This window comes from Rhinopithecus roxellana, chromosome 11 (genome assembly GCF_007565055.1).
Source record: "Rhinopithecus roxellana isolate Shanxi Qingling chromosome 11, ASM756505v1, whole genome shotgun sequence".
Classification (NCBI taxonomy): Eukaryota; Metazoa; Chordata; class Mammalia; order Primates; family Cercopithecidae; genus Rhinopithecus; species Rhinopithecus roxellana.
Window position 1 is genome coordinate 136,461,137 of NC_044559.1, and position 20,349 is coordinate 136,481,485.

The 20,349-nt window shown below is 45.2% G+C and overlaps 1 protein-coding gene and 1 long non-coding RNA gene across 3 annotated transcripts in view; both read right to left on the bottom strand.

Moving 5' to 3' along the window:
* LOC104661962 overlaps positions 1–4,155 on the bottom strand; it is a 28,657-nt gene extending 24,502 nt beyond the window's left edge. Inside the window, exon 1 of the long non-coding RNA XR_747912.1 lies at positions 4,031–4,155. This is a non-coding gene — a long non-coding RNA (uncharacterized LOC104661962). The remainder of the gene's footprint in view (positions 1–4,030) is intronic.
* A 2,466-nt stretch (positions 4,156–6,621) lies between these two features.
* Positions 6,622–20,349, bottom strand: part of HKDC1 (hexokinase domain containing 1) — a 48,770-nt gene continuing 35,042 nt past the window's right edge. For both annotated transcript variants that reach the window (XM_010362818.2, XM_030940769.1), the window contains 6 exons: positions 18,257–18,352; positions 17,954–18,053; positions 16,430–16,613; positions 14,094–14,249; positions 8,697–8,930; positions 6,622–7,561 (listed from right to left, as the gene is read on the bottom strand). In XM_010362818.2, coding sequence (XP_010361120.1) covers positions 7,414–7,561; positions 8,697–8,930; positions 14,094–14,249; positions 16,430–16,613; positions 17,954–18,053; positions 18,257–18,352 — 918 coding nt within the window. In that variant the 3' untranslated portion in view covers positions 6,622–7,413. The remainder of the gene's footprint in view (positions 7,562–8,696; positions 8,931–14,093; positions 14,250–16,429; positions 16,614–17,953; positions 18,054–18,256; positions 18,353–20,349) is intronic.

A 20,349-nucleotide genomic window follows, 5' to 3' on the forward strand; every position in this document is an offset into this window, starting at 1 on the left:
TGTTGAAAACTAAAGAGAAAGAGAAACCCTTGCAAACAGCCAGAAAGGGAAAGAAAAAAAAAAAGACTTTCGGAAAAACAGTAATGAGAATTACAACTGACTTCCCAAAATAAATTATGGAAGCCAGAAGAAAATGAAATGACATTCTTAAAATACTGGAGGGAAAAACTACCAAACTTACGACTGCGTATTGTGTATTCTTTAAAAAGGAGGAGTAGCCGGGCGCGGTGGCTCAAGCCTGTAATCCCAGCACTTTGGGAGGCCGAGACGGGCGGATCACGAGGTCAGGAGATCGAGACCATCCTGGCGAACACGGTGAAACCCCGTCTCTACTAAAAAAATACAAAAAACTAGCCGGGCGAGGTGGCGGGCACCTGTAGTCCCAGCTACCCGGGAGGCTGAGGCAGGAGAATGGCGTAAACCCGGGAGGCGGAACTTGCAGTGAGCTGAGATCCGGCCACTGCACTCCAGCCCGGGCGACAGAGCAAGACTCCGTCTCCAAAAAATAAATAAGTAAATAAATAAATAAATAAATAAATAAATAAAATAAAAATAAAAAGGAGGAGTAAAAAGACATTTTCATACAAACAAAAGTTGAGTGAATTTACTACCATCAGTGCTGTACTACAAGAAACGCTAGAACTGCTTAGATCTGCCACCTAAGATCTGTCTCTAAATAAGTGCCAGCTCCATTAGAACATTTTGATCAGAAATTAATAACCTGGGCACCAGAGACCCTTAAGGTAGAAGGTGATATCCATAAGCTTCTGTGGGAAAAAAATACAAATTAATATCTGATAGTCTCTAACTGAAATTTAACATTTCCTTTAATTATGAATGTAGGCAACAAACCCACTAGTGCTAGCAGCACCTGTGACTTCGTCTCCAGTGGAAATCACAAATATATTGGGTCAGGCGCAGTGGTTTACGCCTGTAATCCCAGCACTTTTGGAGGCCAAGGCAGGCGGATCACGTGAAGCCAGGAGTTTCAGACCAGCTTGGCCAACATGGTAAAACCCTGTCTCTACCAAAAATACAAAAGTTAGCTGGGCGTGGTGGCAGGTGCCTGTAATCCCAGCTACTTGGGAGGCTAAGGCAGGAGAATCACTTGAACCCAGGGGGTGGAGGTTTCAGTGAGCTGAGATTACGCCACTGCACTCTAGCCTGGGCAACAGAGCAAGACTCCATCTCAAAAAAAAAAAAAAAAGAAAAAAAAAAAACAGAAATCACAGATATATTCATATCTATGCTGTTGTTGCAAATGTCTCAAAGTAGTGTTTATACTTATCAGGACTTGAGAATTGTCAGGCTGGGTGTGATGGCTCATGCCTATAATCCCAGCACTTTGGGAGGCCGAGGCAGGTGGCTCATGAGGTCAGGAGATCAAGACCATCCTGGCTAACATGGTGAAACCCCGTCTCTACTAAAAATACAAAAAATTAGCCAGGCGTGGTGGCAGGCGCCTGTACTCCCAGCTACTTGGGAGGTTTGAGGCAGGAGAATGGTGTGAACCCAGGAGGCGGAGCTTGCAGTGAGCCAAGATCCTGCCACTGCACTCCTGCCTAGGCAACAGAGAGAGACTCCATCTCAAAAAAAAAAACAAAAAACAAAAACAAAAACTTCAAAATTGTCGTTGTTATTAGGTTCCTGCTGGATCTTGTTACATAATGCATTAATAAATACACACATGTATTACCATAGTGCCACTTTAACTTTTTTTTTTTTTTTTTTTTGAGACGGAGTCTCACTCTATCGCCTGGGCTGGAGTGCAGTGGCCGGATCTCAGCTCACTGCAAGCTCCGCCTCCCGGGTTCACGCCATTCTCCTGCCTCAGCCTCCCAAGTAGCTGGGACTACAAGCGCCTGCCACCTCGCCCGGCTAGTTTTTTGTATTTTTTAGTAGAGACGGGGTTTCACCATGTTAGCCAGGATGGTCTCGATCTCCTGACCTCGTGATCCGCACATCTCGGCCTCCCAAAGTGCTGGGATTACAGGCTTGAGCCACCGCGCCCGGCCTACATTTTATGTAATTCACACTATTAATTTCCCTTGTAATGCTATGTATTTTATGCATTTAAAAATGTTATTCTGAGCAAGAATACAAGGTTTCACATGATTGTCCAAGGGGTACATGGTACGTGCACACACACACATACTCGTGCACAAAGGTTGAGCGTTCCTGATCTAAAAGATGTAGGAAATGGTCAGGAACTGTCATCACCTTGTTCCTGTTTACCATGTTGTGTTACAGATATTTATGTATCTTTCTTTCCTTACTAGCCTTTGAATTCTTACAGAGCAAGAATGACGTCTTTTATTTCTTTTGGTCTTCAGTGCATAGAACAAGGCTTAGTGTTCATTGAATCATCATTTATAGAATATCTTCGGTATATAAGAATTGAGCCCCATTGGGTGAGGAAGGAGAATGGAGAGATTCAAAGGAAAGTGATAATTAATTCATGTGCTTATTTGAGCATTCAGTCATTCATTCAGAAAACTGTTCAATTGTTTCTCAATGCCAGCCAGTATGGTAGGCTCTGGGGACAATAGGAAAAATGAAACCTAAGTCTTTATTCTCATGGAGCACCCATTCCAGCTAATGGGAGAAAGATAGATAAAAGATTTCTGAAGAAAGACAAATGAGAATGAACTCACTTGTTCGGGAAAGGCAGCATCATGGGGAAAATCTTATTCTTTTTTTTTTTTTTTTGAGATGGAGTCTCGCTCTGTCACCCAGGCTGGAGTGCTGTGGCCAGATCTCAGCTCACTGCAAGCTCCGCCTCCCGGGTTCACGCCATTCTCCTGCCTCAGCCTCCCGGGTAGCTGGGACTACAGGCGCCGCCACCTCGCCCGGCTAGTTTTTTGTAGTTGGTTTTTTTTTTTTTTTTTTTGAGACGGAGTCTGGCTCTGTCGCCCAGGCTGGAGTGAGGTGGCTGGATCTCGGCTCACTGCAAGCTCCGCCTTCCAGGTTTACGCCATTCTCCTGCCTCCGCCTCCCAAGTAGCTGGGACTACAGGCGCCCGCCTCGTCGCCCGGCTAGTTTTTTGTATTCTTTAGTAGAGACGGGGTTTCACCGTATTAGCCAGGATGGTCTCGATCTCCTGACCTTGTGATCCGCCCGTCTCGGCCTCCCAAAGTGCTGGGATTACAGGCTTGAGCCACCGCGCCTGGCCTTTTTTGTAGTTTTTAGTAGAGACGGGGTTTCACCGTGTTAGCCAGGATGGTCTCGATCTCCTGACCTCGTGATCCGCCCGTCTCGGCCTCCCAAAGTGCTGGGATTACAGGCTTGAGCCACCGCACCTGGCCTTTTTTGTAGTTTTTAGTAGAGACGGGGTTTCACCGTGTTAGCCAGGATGGTCTCGATCTCCTGACCTCGTGATCCGCCCGTCTCGGCCTCCCAAAATGCTGGGATTACAGGCTTGAGCCACCGCGCCCGGCGGGAAAATCTTATTCTTAAATCTACATTCATCAACTCTTTCTGGGCAAAATGTTACTGGGAGAAAGTAACACTTGAGGCTAGAAAATGAAGATAAAGATGCTCTCTCTTCCTTTTTTTTTTTAGACAGACTTGCTCCGCACCCAGGCTGGAGTGCAGTGTCACAATGTTGGCTCACTGCAACCTCCACCTCCTGGGTTCAAGTGATTCTCCTGCTTCAGCCTCCCAAGTAGCTGGGATTACAGGCACCTGCCACCATGCCTGGCTAAGTTTTTGTATTTTTAGTAGAGATGAGGTTTCAGCATGTTGGCCAGGCTGGTCTTGAATTCCTGACCTCCAGTGATCTACCCACCTCGGCCTCCCAAAGTGCAGGGTTTACAGGCATGAGCCACCATGCCCAGCCAAAGATGCTTAGAAGGAAAAGTCAGCTGGGTGCTGTGGAGTGTGCCTGTAGTCCCAGCTGCTGGGGAGGTTAAGATGGGGGGATTGCTTGAGCCCAAGAGTTTGAGAGCAGCCTGAATAACACAGCGAGACCCTGCCTTGAAAAAAGAGAGAGAAAAATAAAGTCTTTGGAGTTCTCATGAGGACAGTTTACCTTGCTGCATGGTTGCTGGTCTTGCCTATTTAACTTTGAGAAGTTAACCCTCGATTGCCCAAGATGTTTCAGGGACTGAACATGTTTGTTCAGTTTGGCCTGTCCAAACACAGCAAGATAGATGTCTGCCCTCTCTGGAGTTCTGGTGCTTGTTCAAGGATTCTATGATGCGATCAATTAGTCAGAATGTGCAAGGTTGCCTAGATACCTTGGGGCTCCTTTTTCTTGTAAGAGACCAGGGCTGGGTGAGAAGGGACTGGGTGACCTCCCCTAACCTGCCAAACATGTGCTGAGAAACGAGGTCATGGGAGAACTTAGTGGCACAACAACCTGAATCTACCAGTCAGATCACCTGTCCAGGAAAGACAGCAAAGAGAAAGATCCCTAGCAGAACCAGGGGAAAGAGGGACTGGAAGCTGAGAATGTCTTACCATAAAATGGGAGAACTGGGGAAAGAGAATAAGGACAGCAAGGTTTTCAATTGATTAAGATGAAACCTGATAAGGTGAAACATTTCTCTAAAGAGGCATAACTTCAAAATATAAAAAGATACATTTAAAAAATTCATATGACATTTATCTAAAGAGATATAACCTTAAAATAAAAAAGAGATAATTTTGATAAATCTAGGACCTGTTCACAGCAGTACCACCACACATTTGTATTGAAAGTATGGACCAGACACTGGTGACTCATGACTATATAGCTCAGCATTTTGGAAGGCCAAAGCGGGAGGATCACTTGAGGCCAGGAGTTTGAGACAAGTCAGGGCAACATAGTGAGACTCCTGTCTCTACAAAAAATTTAAAAATTAGCTGGCATGGTGGCATGTGCCTGCAGTCCCAGCTGCTTGGGAAGCTGAGATGTGAGAATGCCTTGAGCCCAGGAGGTCAAGGTTGCAGTGATTTGTGATTGCACCACCATGCTCCAACCTGGGTGACAGAGTGAGACCTTGTCTCAAAAAACAACAAAAAAGAAAGTATAAAAAATATATGCCAAGGAACCCTCAACTCCCTCATTACCCCCAGCCCTAGCTGGCCTCTCTCTCTCGGTCTTTAAACTCATTCCCCTTCACTCCATCTGGACATCCTGCTTCAGCAAATGGTGACACTTACAGCTGGAATCCAAAACCTTTTTTTTTTTTGAGATGGAGTCTCATTCTGTCACCCAGATTGGAGTGCAGTAGCTCTATCTCAGTTTACTGCAGCCTCCACCTCCCAGGTTCAAGTGATTCTCCTGACTCAGCCTCCCAAGTAGCTGGGATCACAAGCATGCACCACTATCCTCGGCTATTTTTTTTTTCTCTTTTTTTGTATTTTTACAATATTTTGTATTTTTAGTAGAGACGGCATTTCACCATGCTGGCCAGGCTGGTCTCGAACTCCTGAACTCAGGTGATCTGCCTGCCTTGGCCACCCAAAATGCTGGAATTACAGGCATGAGCCACCACGCCTGGCCAAAGCCATAATCTTTTGAAGAGACAGCAAGAACACTCTGTGGAGTTGTCATAATTAAGTATGTAACTAAGCAAATAAATAAAAATAAAATCACTCTGGATTATTCTTTTCAGCTTGTTTCCCATGACAATAACAATAGTTGACAATTTCTATCCTTCCTTCCTTTCTTTTCTTTCTCTCTTTCTTTCTCTTTCTTTCTTTCCTTTCTTTCTCTCTCTCTCTTTTTTTTTTTTCTTAAAGAAGCAGGGTCTCATTCTGTTGCCCAGGCTGGAGTGCAGTGGTGCAGTCATAGCTCATTGTAACCTGGAACCTAGACTCGAGAGATACCCCCCACCTCAGCCTCCTGAGTGACTGAGACTGCAGGTGTGCACCACCACATTCAACTAATTAAAACAAAAATATTTTTGAACAGATGGGGGTCTTGATATGTTGCCCAAGCTGATCTTGAACTCCTGGCCTCAAGCAATCTTCCTGACTTGGCCTCCCAAAGAGCTGAGATTACAGGTGTGAGCCACCATACCCAGTCTACACTTTTTCTGAAGAAAATTTCTTGAAAAGTTCTATTTTTTCAATCATGCCTCCCACAAGTAAGTATTTGATAGGAATGGCACAGTGCTAGGTTCACTAGAGCAATACAAGCATGTGTTTGACAAAGAGTTTACAATCTATCTGGCCAGATGTAAAACTCATACAGATAACTATGTGCAAAACAGAAAGGCACAGGCAGTTCAGGTAAAGTGGGGAAGAGAGGAGAGAGAGAGGAAGTCCACTGGAGAAATGGTCAGGGATAGGCCAATTCCACATAGTTCTGCAGGGTAGAATGGAGATCGGTGGGGTGTATGGGAGGAACCAAGCTCAGAAGTCAGAAGGACTTCCAGTCAACTCCAGCTGTTCAAAAGCAAGAGCTGTAGATCGTGTGGGAAATGCTCAGTTACTGGAAGTATTCCAAAGAAATCTGGATAATCTGTTAAGGATATTTTAGAAGATATTCCATATATTTCCCCTTATTGGTAGGAAGTTTGGACTCGAGAAAAATGCTTGAGCTGCTTCTGACTCTGCATCCCTTATTCCATCAACAAAGCATGGTGTTACCAAGTAAGCCTCCCAGAAGAAATATCAGCACCTCATGCAAAGTTTATTGGAAAATCAAAAATTTTTTATTAATTTACTGGATTTCATATACCTAACAATCCTTGAAACAATTATCAACAGCTGCAACACAAACCACATGCAAAATGAAAAACAGATGCCCCAGACAGCTCCCCACCTCATGGCACACACTTAATAAGGAACAAAATCAGGATGCTGACATAACTTGCTTTAAGCATGCAAAGATTCCTGCAGGGCTCCCTGGCAATCAACCTCTCTGCACCCCGGGGCTGGATACTTCAAAGTCTTTGTTCTGTCATCAGGTTTGAAGTCAACATGGCAAGTTAAGGACAAGTTAGATGAGATCCCCCTAGTTCATAACATGAGTTCCTCTTGCTCTCCAGTGTTCATCCACAAGTATACGGCCCCATCCCCTATAAGAGATGACTTAAGCATCGCAATGGGGAAACAGCCTGCCAGTCACATGGGCAGATTCTATATATTTCCAAGTCCAGCAGCCACAGGACTGAAAACCACAGAGAACTGACAGCTCAATCCTCAACTGAAAAATGAGTTGAAAGGGGATCTCTCAGGATAGACATTTTGGTTTCACAAGTTGGCCCATTTTGGCCCAAATATACCAAATAGAAATGTCATGTAACATCACTGCAAATCCAGTAACAAGATACTAAGAGTACCCGAGAACCTGGGGTTCTCTTTCGGCCATCCAGAAGGTGAGGTCAGCCAGGAGGGTGCCCATTGGTCTCTGACCAACTGATCTGCCAGAGGAAAAGCTGGTCGGTATCCAAGATGCATCAGATCCAATCCCAGGGGTTCCTAGTTATCCTTCTGTGCCTGCTGTAACCTCTTGGCCACAGCAGTGATCAGTGCTGCCCCTTTTCCACTGCCATCTTCTGACAGCATGAATGTCACATCACATCGAGGGGCTAGTTCCTTCACAGTTTCCTGCAATATTCTAGAAAAGCTATGAAAAAGAGAAAGAAACATCATCAGCCCTTCTGTGTAGAATCAGCACATTTATAAATGATCACAATCTAATTTCTTTAGCTTCTTCACTTTGGTTTGCTTTTCAAGGCTCTAAACAGCTTCTTCTTCTAATTTTTTTTTTAAGACATGGTCTCACTCTGTTGTCCAGGGTGTAGAGTGCAGTTGTGCCATCACAGCCCACTGTAGTCTCGAGTTCCCAGGCTCAAGCCCCCCAGTTCAGCCTCCCATGTAGCTGGGACTACAGGTATGCACCATCATGCCCAGCTAATATTTGTAATTTTTGTTCATTTTGTATTTTATTTTATTTTTTTATTTATTTATTTTTATTTATTTATTTTTTTTGAGACGGAGTCTCGCTCTGTCGCCCAGGCTGGAGTGCAGTGGCCGGATCTCAGCTCACTGCAAGCTCCGCCTCCTGGGTTTACGCCATTCTCCTGCCTCAGCCTCCCGAGTAGCTGGGACTACAGGCGCCCGCCACCTCACCCAGCTAGTTTTTTTTTTTTTTGTATTTTTTATTAGAGACGGGGTTTCACCATGTTAGCCAGGATGGTCTTGATCTCCTGACCTCGTGATCCGCCCGTCTCGGCCTCCCAAAGTGCTGGGATTACAGGCTTGAGCCACCGCACCCGGCCTGTATTTTATTTATTTATGTTTGTGGAGATGGAGTCTCCCTGTGTTGCCCAGGCTGGTCTCAAACTCCTGGGCTCAAGGGATTCTCCTGTCTCTGCCATTACAGGCATGAGCCACTGCACTCAGCCAACTTACATTTCTTGAGCTCTGTGTGAAGCACTTTACATGTGCTAACTCATTCCAACCTCACACATTTAGCCCTATGTGGTAGGGATTATTAGTGCCAGCCTTTTGTGGATCAGGAACCTGGGGTTTAAAGAGACCAGCTAACATTCCCACACCGTATTATCAGGTAGCAGAGGCACCAGGGCTCACACCTTGTCTGTCAGATTGAATAGGTGGCTTGACCACACAGCATTCCTTTCCCATAAAAGGACGGGGATGCATCTTCCCATGCCATGGCTGAGGAGGCTATGCCACGTCCACACTTGGCCACCAGCACCTCTGCTGCCCCACCCGCCACACCTCTCGTGAGCACTCACTGAGGGTGAAGCTTGTACAGGGTGCCGTCCACACCCACAGTGATCCTCAGGTGCTCCAGCCCCTGGTCTTCTCTCCTTTTTTCCACTATAGCGGCCAGGCCAGCACCACAGAGCTGGGCCGCCCTCCGGGACACAGCTCCGCACACCTCCTTCACCACGATGCTGTCCTCACATGTGCTGTCCAGGCCCAGCTGCTGCAGAATCGTCCTGACCTGGAGGAGGGCCAGCCGATCGCTGCAGGCAATAGAGCAGGGAGTCAGGACCTGCTTCCCAGCACCCTGGGATGTGCTCAATGCAACCCACAGCCTCCCCATTCTTAGATGCCCTTGCAGGAGTGGGGAGAAATTGACCCAGGCAATGGCTAGGCTGGAGCAGAAAGGCTTAGGAGTCGAGACTCAAGAAGGTCCACCACCCCTGGAAGTTCCATTAACTTTAAAAAATAAAGTGTGAATGCCTCTGGTGTTCAGCATGTTCATATCTATGATCTCACTAGAAGCCACATGAGCTGCAGCAACCAACACACCAGGTACCCGTTTTTCAGAAGGGGAGGCTGTGGCTCAGCCTGCTAGAGCTGTGCCCTCTCGTTAGAGAGCAGGGGCTCAAATTCAACCCTTTTCACACCACCACGTGCTTTGCCACAAATTGTGCCAACTCTCATATGCTGGCCCCCTTCAATTGGAGGCCAACTTTCCTTCTATTTAACTTTTTCTGATTCTCTGCATTTTCTTCCCTTTTTCTGATTTCTCTGCTCTTTGACAGTAAGACTGTATTTTCAGTAGTAGCCAGCAGGGTACATTCAATGAGCAAGTGAATACATGAATATACAAAATACAATCAGAACTTTAGAGAATCGGAGCCAGGTAGGACTGTAAACACATGCAGTGAAACACCCATCATGGGGCAGGCTGGCTTCAAGTCTAGACCCTGGTCATCTCACAGTGAACTAATGGTACTTAAACGGAGCCCTGACTCCCACGCCAAGCAATGTGAAATTGTATCCTTGACTGTCTCAGGTAATATTTAGAGAAGAAGAGTGTTATCAAGAAAGACAACTGAGAAACAACCTGTATGACCATACAGGGGATTCAGCAGGTAAACGGTGGTGTAGCCAAACAATAGAATTCTTCGTAGATCTTAAAGATGAGTTTGTAGCCAACACAGTGGCTTACACCTGAAATCCCAGCACTTTGGGAGGCTGAGGCAGGAGAATCACTTTAAGCCAGGAATTTGAGACCAGTCTGGGCTACATAATAAGACCCCAAGACCCCATCTCTAAAACAAACAAAAAAAAGATGATGCCATGGAAAATCTTCATGACATAATGACATAGTGAAAAAATGGATTATAAAATACTATGCACGGTATAATGTTGGATTTTATTTTAATGTTTGCCCTTGCCAAGATAAAAAAAGACACACACACACACACATACACACACACACACACACACACATAAGAAAATCTATTCAGACATTGGGAGGATTAGAGGTAATTCCTTTTTTTTTGGAGACTGAATTTCACTCTTGTTGCCCAGCCTGGAGTGCAATGATCTCGGCTCACTGCAACCTACACCTCCTGGGTTCAAGTGATTCTCCTGCCTCAGCTTCCCAAGTAGCTGGGATTATAGCCCCACCACCATGCCCAGCTAATATTTGTATTTTTAGTATAGACAGAGTTTCACCATGTTGGCCAGCCTGGTCTTGAACTCCTGACCTCAGGTGATCTGCCTGCCTTGGCCTCCCAAAGTGCTGGGATTACAGGTGTGAGCCACCACACCTAGCTTAATCCTTATTTTTCTTCTTTTGCTTATCTGTAATTTTTAGATTCTTTAAAATGAATGAATAACATTTGTATAGTAAGAAAAAAAGTTTTTTCAACTAGTGTGTCTAAAGAGAAAGCCTGCAATTCCTTCCTGGGCCCAGCCTTTCACAGCTTAGTTCAAGTACATTCCCTTCCTGATCCTCAGAGCAATCCTGGGAGTTAAGCAACAGGGCAATTATTTCTGTTACGAAGCAGGAAACTGGAATTCAAAGAGGTGAAACAACCTGCCTCAGCTCATGCAGCATAAACAGGTTAAGTAGTGGAGATAAATCTTAAAACTCAAGCTCTAAGACTGTAAATTCAGGGACCTTCCCCCTGAGAACGCTGTCCCATCCATTTGACAAACTGCTTTGAAATGGGCTGCAGTTAGCACGGCACCTACCAATTCCCATTGGCACTAGGTAGATAATTTTCTTTTTATTCCAGGAAGGTTTTAAAAAACAAAACCTGGCCGGGCGTGGTGGCTCATGCGTGTAATCCTACCACTTTGGGAGGTCTAGGCAGGTGGATGGCTTGAGCCCAGGAATTCAAGACCAACCTGGGCAACATGGTGAAACCCCATCTCTACAAAAAATACAAAAATTAGCTAGGTGTGGCGGTGTGTGCCTGTAGTCCCAGCTACTTGACAGTGGGTGGGAGCAGGGGAGAGAAGCAGTGGCGATCACTTGAACTCAGGAGGTTGAGGATGCACTGAGCTGTGATTGCACCACTGCCCTCCAGCCCAGGCAACAGAGTGAGGCCCTGTCTCAGAAAACAAAGAAACAAAACAACAACCTGTAGAAATCAAAACATTCAAAACAGACACTTCTTGTGCAGCAGAAACAAATAATTCTGGGGGTATAAGAGTGTTACCCCCTTGCGCTTGTCTAGGAACAACTTTCCTTTTATTACGGAAAAAAAAAGCAAGGCAAAGACAAGTAAACTTGCTTATCTATTGCTCATGAGGGAGAAGCTGTTTTACACAGCAAAATAGGATCCCTTTGGTCACCAGACATGATGATTTTTAACCCATCTGTTCAGATTGGATGGGGTGAAGACTAGACAGGAGAAGGATGCTGAACACTTGCTAATTAACACCCCAAAAATACATAATAGCTGCTGCTGTTATCGATTCCACCATCCTCTCCTTAAACAATAAGAACTCCCCTTAAACAGCCCATCTGATTTACCTCATTACGTACACCACTTTCATGTATAATGTGTTTTCTTTTTTTCCCCGCTGGAAAGTGATTTTTCACTTGTGGGCATCTGACCATAAAGACCAGGAGAATTAAATGAATGAACCCAAATGGAGATAAAATCCAAAAACACAGCATCAGACAACATCCAGTGCTAGCACAAAAAGCAGTGAAACTGACATATTTGTATATAACTGGTGGTGATGGAAATTGAAACTACTTTTTAAAAAAAAAATACTGTGCCTGCAGCAAAATACTCTTTTAACCAAATGTTTCTATTGCTAACGAAATGATTTACAATATTCCAATGACTATGTGTACTAAAGGAACAACTATGGTTACTCAGAATAACAGGAATTTATAAATTATTAACTAGACATCCTATACTAAAGGGAAAGTTTAGTAAATTATAGTACAGTAACATAGTATAATATGCAGCCATTCAAAATGATAATTACACCAAAGAGTTGATAGGGGAAAGTTCCTCTTTCTAGAAGTATTCCAGCTAATAACTGCAGGAATCATCACCATTTACGATGTCTAGTGAAATAATAGATCCAGGCAATATGCATCAATGACTGATAACATCCTAAAAGAAAGAGAGACAGACAGACAACTCAATGCCACCTAAGAAATATTCTTGTCCAGAATTCACTACTGAATCTAACTAAGCACCTGGGTCTAACTAAAAGTTTTTGGGAAATACAAGAAGACAGAGGAAAATGCTAAATGCTGCAATCCACAAAATCTAGAATACAGGAAACTCATAGGATAAGACAACAGTTTTTTCAGCAAATACATGGCAAGGGAAAGCAAGACAGGGAGAGGAAACCCATAGATTAAAAGAGATTATTTAAACATATCAACCAAATGCAGTGTATAAACTCTGTCTGGATACTGATGCAAACAAAAGAACTGTAAAAACCATTAATTTTTGGCAATTCAGGAAATAAGAACACTAACAGGACATTTTGTGAGACTGAGGTTTATCATTAGATTTTTAAGTGTGATAATGGTACTATAGTTATGTTTTATTAAGAACCCTTATATTTCAGAATACATTATGAAATATTTACAGATGAACTGATGTAAGATGTGGGGTTTGTTTCAAATTAACCCAGCCTGGGGATGGGGACAGCAGGACTGTATAGATGAGCCCAGTTTGACCATGAGTTTATTATTGTTGAAAGTGGTGATGGAAATATTGAGTTCACTTTACCTCTGTTTCCACTTTTGTATATGCTTAAGACTTTGTATAATAAAAAACAAAATAGCTGGGCACGGTGGCTCACACCTGTAATCCCAACACTTTGGGAGGCCGAGGCAGGTGGATCATCTGAGGTCAGGAGTTCAAGACCAGCCTGACCAACATGGTGAAACTCAATCTCTACTAAAATAATACAAAAAATTATCTGGGCCGGGTGGCACATGCCTGTCATCCCAGCTGAGGCTGAGGCAGGAGAATCGCTTGAACCCAGGAGGCAGAGGTTGCAGTGAGCCGAGATCACGCCATTGCACTCCAGCCTGGGTAACAAGAGTGAAACTTCGTCTTAAAATAAATAAATAAAATTAATTAATTAATTAAAAACAAAAACCAGAATTTTAAATGAAAATTTTCATGAACAAACACTGAAAACATAATACACAAAGTGACAAATGTAATTATTATGATTATGAAAAATGTTTGCATGCATTCAAGAACTTAAAAGGAGCTGGGCGCAGTGGCTCACACCTGTAATCCTAGCACTTTGGGAGGCTGAGGTGAGCAGATTGCTTGAGGTCAGGAGTTCGAGACCAGCCTGGGCAACATGGGGAAACCCCATCTCTACAAAAAATACAAATATTAGCTGGGCATTGTGTTGTGCACCTGTGGTCCCAGCTACTCAGGAGGCTGAGGTGGGAGGATCACCTGAGCCCTGGAGATAGAGGCTGTAATGAGCTGCAATCGCACCACCGCACTCCAGCCTGAGTGACAGAGTGAGCCCTGTCACCAAAAAAAAGAAAAAAAGAAAAAAAAACTTAAAAAGGAAATATAATATGCAAAAATCAAAATAGCTGTAGTTGAGTATGTGGTTGATTTTTTCAGGAACGAAAGAGGATTATTTTTTAGCCTTAACCTAACTCCTGTGTAACTATTTAGGAAGCTTGGTGGAGGACTTAGTCATTTCTTCTAAACACTCTGAGGCCCAGGCGGGCTGCAGGCCCCAGAGTGCTATACACATGCTCCTCGAGGCTGTGATCCTGAACCAGTTGGAAAAAGAAGAGCAGCCCCAGGAGGCAATCCCTTGTCCAGCCAGGGCCTTTCTGTTTTTATTTTTAAACCTCAAATTGGCCCAACCCCAGCACAGTGGCAGTATACACCAGTCAGAGCCTCATGATGAACTTGATCACAGGTCACCTTTCAATCTGGGACAGGAACTTGGTTTCGAAGATGCCCCTGGTCCGGAGACGCTCTGAAATCTGCCCTCGGAAGAGAAGACCCTGCTTGGTCAGGTCGATCAGGATCTGCCGCACAATCTCCCCCAAGTACATCCCACTGGTCATTTTCTCATATCTGTTTGGTGAAGAGGGATAAGGTTGGGGCAGACATGCAATGCAGAAGACCACATGATGTGAGAAGGCCAGGCTTTGGAACCATGCATGGAGCAAGATCCAGATCCCAGCTCTGCCACATACTAGCTGCTTGATGTGAGCAAGCACTGCAAGCTATCATCTACAAAACAGGGAGATGAGAAGTGCCCCCACAAGACTGTTAGGAGGCAAGCATCTGGGCACAGTGGGCACTAAGCAAAAGTTAGTCCCTGGTCTTGGCCCCAAAGCCAATGCTCATTGGCTTTGTGTTACAAATCTGTTCCACTGGAGATTCTGCTCTGTGAGTTAACACATTGAAACTGTCTGCATGCACCAGGGGTGCTCAAAAGCATTAATTCCCTTCCTACTTTCTACTGGGCTGTGAGCTCCATGAGGGCCAAGAGAGCAAGAGAGAAAAGGGGCCTCGTACTGACCAGGCACTCTGCACAGGATGTGTAACGGTGACACACATCATCATTAACAACAGTGACACAGAGCCAGACTGCCACTGCTTGCAGAGTCAAATGGAAAGCATTTATGTGCTGGGCTTGGGTTCTCTTCACTGCTCAAGACCTCATCAGTCTAAGGGATTAACACCAGAACAAACAAACAATGGTGGTTTCAAGACAAGTTCAAAGGTGCTGCCCCCTTAAAACCTCAGTCCAAAAATGTGAGCCTTCAGTGGCTGCAGACACACCACTAATTAGAATGAACTGCCCCTTGGGAAGAGCCATGATACTCGGATGCCCCAACTCAGGATTCAGAGGGAAGGTCCCTTCTTTTCGGAGCAATCCCTGCTTCAGCTGGGCTTACCACAACTCACCTGCCTTCCAGTTACAAGATTGGTGCCGAAGGGGAGAGAAACCACCAGGGCCAGTCTCGGTCTTTTCTGAGCCTCTTCCTAGACAACGTTCTCAGTTCAACAGTTTCCAAGGTGTCCATGGCCTAGGCATCCCCTCACATTTCCCATAGGCTCAAGCTCTCAACTTTGATAGCACCCCTAACAATAAATCTATGTTTCCCATTATTTTCTATATTAAGACACTGAGCTTAGTTTTGATAAAGATCATATGGCCTGCAAAACCTAAAACATTTACTATTTGTTCTTTTACAGAGTAAGTGTGCCAACTCCTCTTCTAGGGGATGGGCCTGGGTTAATAATCAAGTTTTAGCATGTGATATGGTTTGGATTTATGTCCCCACCAAAATCTCATGTTGAATTGCAATCCCCAGTATTGGAGGAGGGGCCTGCTGGGAGGTGACTGGATCATGGGGGCGGATTGCCCCTCTATTGTTCTGGTGATAGTGAGTGGGTTCTCACAAGATCTGGTTGTTTTAATAGTGTGTAACACCTCCCCCTTCACTCTTTCTTCCTCCTTCTCCAGCCATGTAAGATGTGCCTGCTTCCCCTTCACGTTCTGCCATTATAGTAAGTTTCCTGAGGCCTCCCCAGCCATGCTTCCTGTACAGCCTGTGGAATTGTGAGCCAATTAAACCTCTTTTCTTCATAAATTACCCAGTCTTAGGTAGTTCTTTATAGCAACGGGAGAATGGACTAATATCACATGCCAGCTCTATCTCTGCTATCCCTTTCTCTCATAATAACAGAATGCAAGTGAAATCTACTTTAATTTATTTTTTAAGCCATTCATTATTTTCAGTATTTTTCGTGTGGTTAGTCATTGGAATACACCTCACCAGTGATTGTGACCCATGGTAGGACATGACATCATGGTCAAGAACCAGCACTCTCATCCATCACAGGTGGCCACTTCCCCACTCCCAGAGAAGGTCACCAACCTAGTAGCCAGCTCTTGAAGGCCTGAAGATGTTGGCCTCTGAAAGAGACTTACTAAAAGCCCATCTCAAGAGGGGTCACTGAGTCACCATGCCCTTGGCGAATGAACATGCTGGCAGCCTCTGCCTCACTTCCAGAACCACCACTAGACCTTATAGGGCCTTATGGTAATTAGAAAAAGGGACTTTTCCCTTTTACCTGTTGCAAACTTGTCATAATATTTTTCTTTTGTTCCAATAGGTATTTCACTGACATTCGACAGCTGTAATAAGCACACAAAGCTATGGTGTCTATGGTACCCCCTTAGGTCTCACAGTGTTGCTGACTACACAACCCACATAAATGCACACATCCACCCTCTTCACCTCTGCTTGCCAGGATTCAAGGACCCCTCGTCCACCTCCGTGTCGTATCGGGTCCGGATGTCATCTATGCAGCCATTGTCTCCAAATCCTCCCCACTCTGTGTTGATGCACATCTTCCCTTCATCCCCCTCCACCATCTCGATGTTCCTCATGTCCTCCATGTAGCACATGTTGCTGCCTGTTCCTAGAAGGAATTGTGAAGGAACATTAGTCTTCAAAGACACCACCAGATTTTAGAAAGGCAGCAGAGTGCAGCAAATAAGAATTTAGGCTTGGAGTCAGATATGACTGGATGTGATTCCAGCTTTACAGTCATAGCTGGCTAACCTTGGGCAAGCATCTCATCTTTCACAGGCTCAGTTTCTTCATTTCTGAGAAGGAAATAATACCCGCCTTATGGGTTTGTTATGAAGTGATACTTTTAAGTTTCCTTCCATGGTAAGCATTCAATAAATGGTAGCTGCCAACTTCATCATCATCATCATCATTACTGTTAAGCCATAGGCACACAAAGCTTCCAAGCAGTCATAAAATTAGCAGTCAGAGCTGGAAGGGACCATGAGGAATCATCTAGTCTTGGATAAACAAATGCTTGGCATCTGTTAGCCACCCTCTTCTTCCTTGCCCATGACTTGGCCTCAGAACTATTCTCAGCACAGCAGTCCAGGCAAGTATTTTAGTCAATCAATAGGCCTCACCTCTTTGCCCTCCTATATCTAGCCCAATCCCTCCCACAGATGAAGAAACTCAAGTCAGACAGAATAAGCCACTTGCCCAAGCTCACAAAGCTGGTAAGAGTTAGAGTGAGAGGAAACCTCTCACCTGGCATGGGAGATAGCTCAGTACATCCCCACCTCCTTGTCCCACCTGCTGCTTATATCCAGAAAGCCCAGATGATCAAATGGAATAACTTTTCTAGGTTCTATCATTACTTAGCCTGTGCCTGTCACCTGGAATGCCTTTCATCCCCATCTCCACCTGTTCCAATCCTACCCATTCTACCCCTGTTAGAGACAGCATCCCCCTAGAATCTACCCTCGGCCTTACTCACTGCCAGACTTCTCCCAAAGACCCCTAAAATCCCTGTGTCAGGCCACTCCTTTCCCCTCTTCTAAGTTTCTTTCCAGCTCCTCTCCTTCCTGTGCATCCTGAGAAGCAGAAGAATTCAGAGAACAGAAGAGGTGCACATTGGAGCCAGAGTGAAAATCTACAATAGCTCCCTCAGCCCCAGGTCAAGAGTATCCAACTGTAGTCTCCTTCCCCCCATCACAATCGGCCCCAAGGCCCTAATTTAAAAATCTCTTCTTCCTGTGTCATTATCCTTCCTCAATAGAAAGGATGACCTTGGCTTAGGACTCTTAATGGATAAAGAACTTGGTGACCTGGAATCGCAATTGTAACTTCATCTCTGCCTTGGGCAGAGCCTCTGTACAACGGGACAGTGCCCACCCTCTCACATTGTTAAAAGGGAACCATCAACGGATCCAGTGGGATTAGGCCAATGGGCCATGCCTGACCACTTACCTGCAATCAAGCCAATCTCACAATTAGGATCTTCATAGCCACAGGTCATCATGGTCCCCACTGTATCATTCACAACTGCAACGATGTCCAGGTCAAACTCCTAAAAAAACAAAACAAACAAACAAACAAACAAAAACCCAGCTCTACTCTGAGTTGAATGTGCAAACCAAACATGCTTAGGAGGGGCGTGTCATCCCAAGGCAGGCAGAGACCAGAGTCACAGGAACTGGGCAGAGGATGGCAGAGCAGAGGGGCCTGGGGAAGGCGGCAAGAGCAGGCATAAGCCTCAACACCACATCCTACGTTTCTTCTCTTGATGGCTTCCCTGAGCATGTCCACCACGTCCTCCCCTTCACAGTCAGTGGCCTTGAAACCTTTGGTCCACCCTATGAGTGTTCCCTGAAAGAAAGGAGGGGAAATTCATTTGAGCAATAGTTTGCTAGGACCACTGCACAACCTCAACATCCAACAGATGCAAGGCACTATAGTTGGCTGCTTGTCAAGTACATGTGCTTTTGCCTCTGCCTCCACCTCCACAGCCCTAACCCTGGACACAGCAGCATCACAGAGCACCACACTCAGGCAAGGCCTACCACTGAGTGGAATCACTGCAGCAATTCATACTCATCAAGGGTCAAATCATGTTCCCTGGCCATGATTACACAGAATAAAAGCCCAGGATCACAGTGATCCTACTTCTTTTTTTGTTTTCCTTTTTTTTTTTTTTTTCTGGAGACGGAGTTTCACTCTTGTTGCCCAGGCTGGAGTGCAATGGCGTGATCTCGGCTCACTACAACATCCACCTCCCGGGTTCAAGCGATTCTCCTGCCTCAGCCTCCCGAGTAGCTGGGATTACAGGCATGCACCACCACGCCCAGCTGATTTTTGTATTTTTTAGTAGAGATGGGGTTTCACCATGTTGGCCAGGCTGGTCTCGAACTCCTGACCTCAAGCAGTCCACCCGCCTTGGCCTCCCAAAGTGCTGAAATTACAGGCATGAGCCACCATGTCTGGCTGTGATCCTACTTCTAACTTAGTAAAGAATAGATTACGATGTGATCAAAGGCAAAGCTACCAAATGTTTATCAAAGTATGTTTCACAGTGAAAAACTAGAGGCATCCTACAACTCCAACAGTATGGATCTATCGTCCTGTACGTCAATATGGGACATGGTATACACCCATAAAGAATCACACTGTAAGAGAACATTGGATGTGAGAGAAAGATGTTGTCCACACACTGTTAAGTGAAAGCATATCAAACAAATACAGATAGTGAATTATTCTATTTTTATTTGTAAAATTACACTCATACACACATACACTCACACCTGAAGAAAGGACTGGAATAATATATACACCAAAAGGGTTAACAGTGGTTCTCTCTGTTTGCAAAATTATGCCTCACTTTTCCTCTCTCCTTTTTGTTTGACTATATTTTCTAATTTTTCTTAAAGTAACATATATGATTTTTTTTTTTTTTTGAGACGGAGTTTCACTCTTGTTGCCCAGGCTGGAGTGCAATGGCACGATCTCGGCTCACCGCAACCTCTGCCTCCCAGGTTCAAGCCAATTCTCCTGCCTCAGCCTCCGTAGTAGCTGGGATTATAGGCATGTGCCACCACGCCCGGCTAATTTTTGTATTCTTAGTAAAGATGAGGTTTCACCATGTTGGCCAGGTTGGTCTCGAACTCCTGACCTCAAGTGATCCGCCCGCTTCAGCCTCCCAAAGTGCTAGGATTACAGGGGTGAGCCAATGCGCCTGGCCTGAAAGTAGTAATTTTAATTCTCAAAAGGAAGCCCAAAGTTACACTGTTAGCCTGAGGTAGGAGTTAGTCTAGCCCCGGACTCCATCACCTAGAAAGCCAGGGTGGGGTGAAGGCAGGCAGAGCTGGGGTGTCTAGACCGGGAGAAGCCCTGGGACAGGAAAGGCAGTCAGAAAATCCGATGGCAGCACGGTCAGCCCCATGACTGGATGCCACCTCACCCTGAGGCCGTTAGCCCACAAGCCCCAGTCTCCCTCCTTCCCTCCATAGTTCTTGGGAAACTGGGCCCCTGGCTGGCTCCTTTCCGGTTGGTATGTGTACAACATTAGAGAGACACTCCCAACTGGGAAACCTCTCTTATTAACTGCAGTTACACAAAACTAATCTATTTTTTGATGTCTCTCTTTTTTTCTCCCCAGCCATGGGTGTCTTTGCTTCTAGCTGCCCACGGGTCTCCCCTCCCTCTTCACTATGTCTTCACGACACCTTCAGAGCTGCTGGGAGACAGGCCCAAAGGCCCAGTGTCCTGAGTCAGGAGCAGTAGCTGTGTCCTGGCGCCCAGTCAGGACCGCAGACAGCTGCACACGGCACCCTCCCAGATGGTGTATTAATTTTTAATGGCAGCAGCAA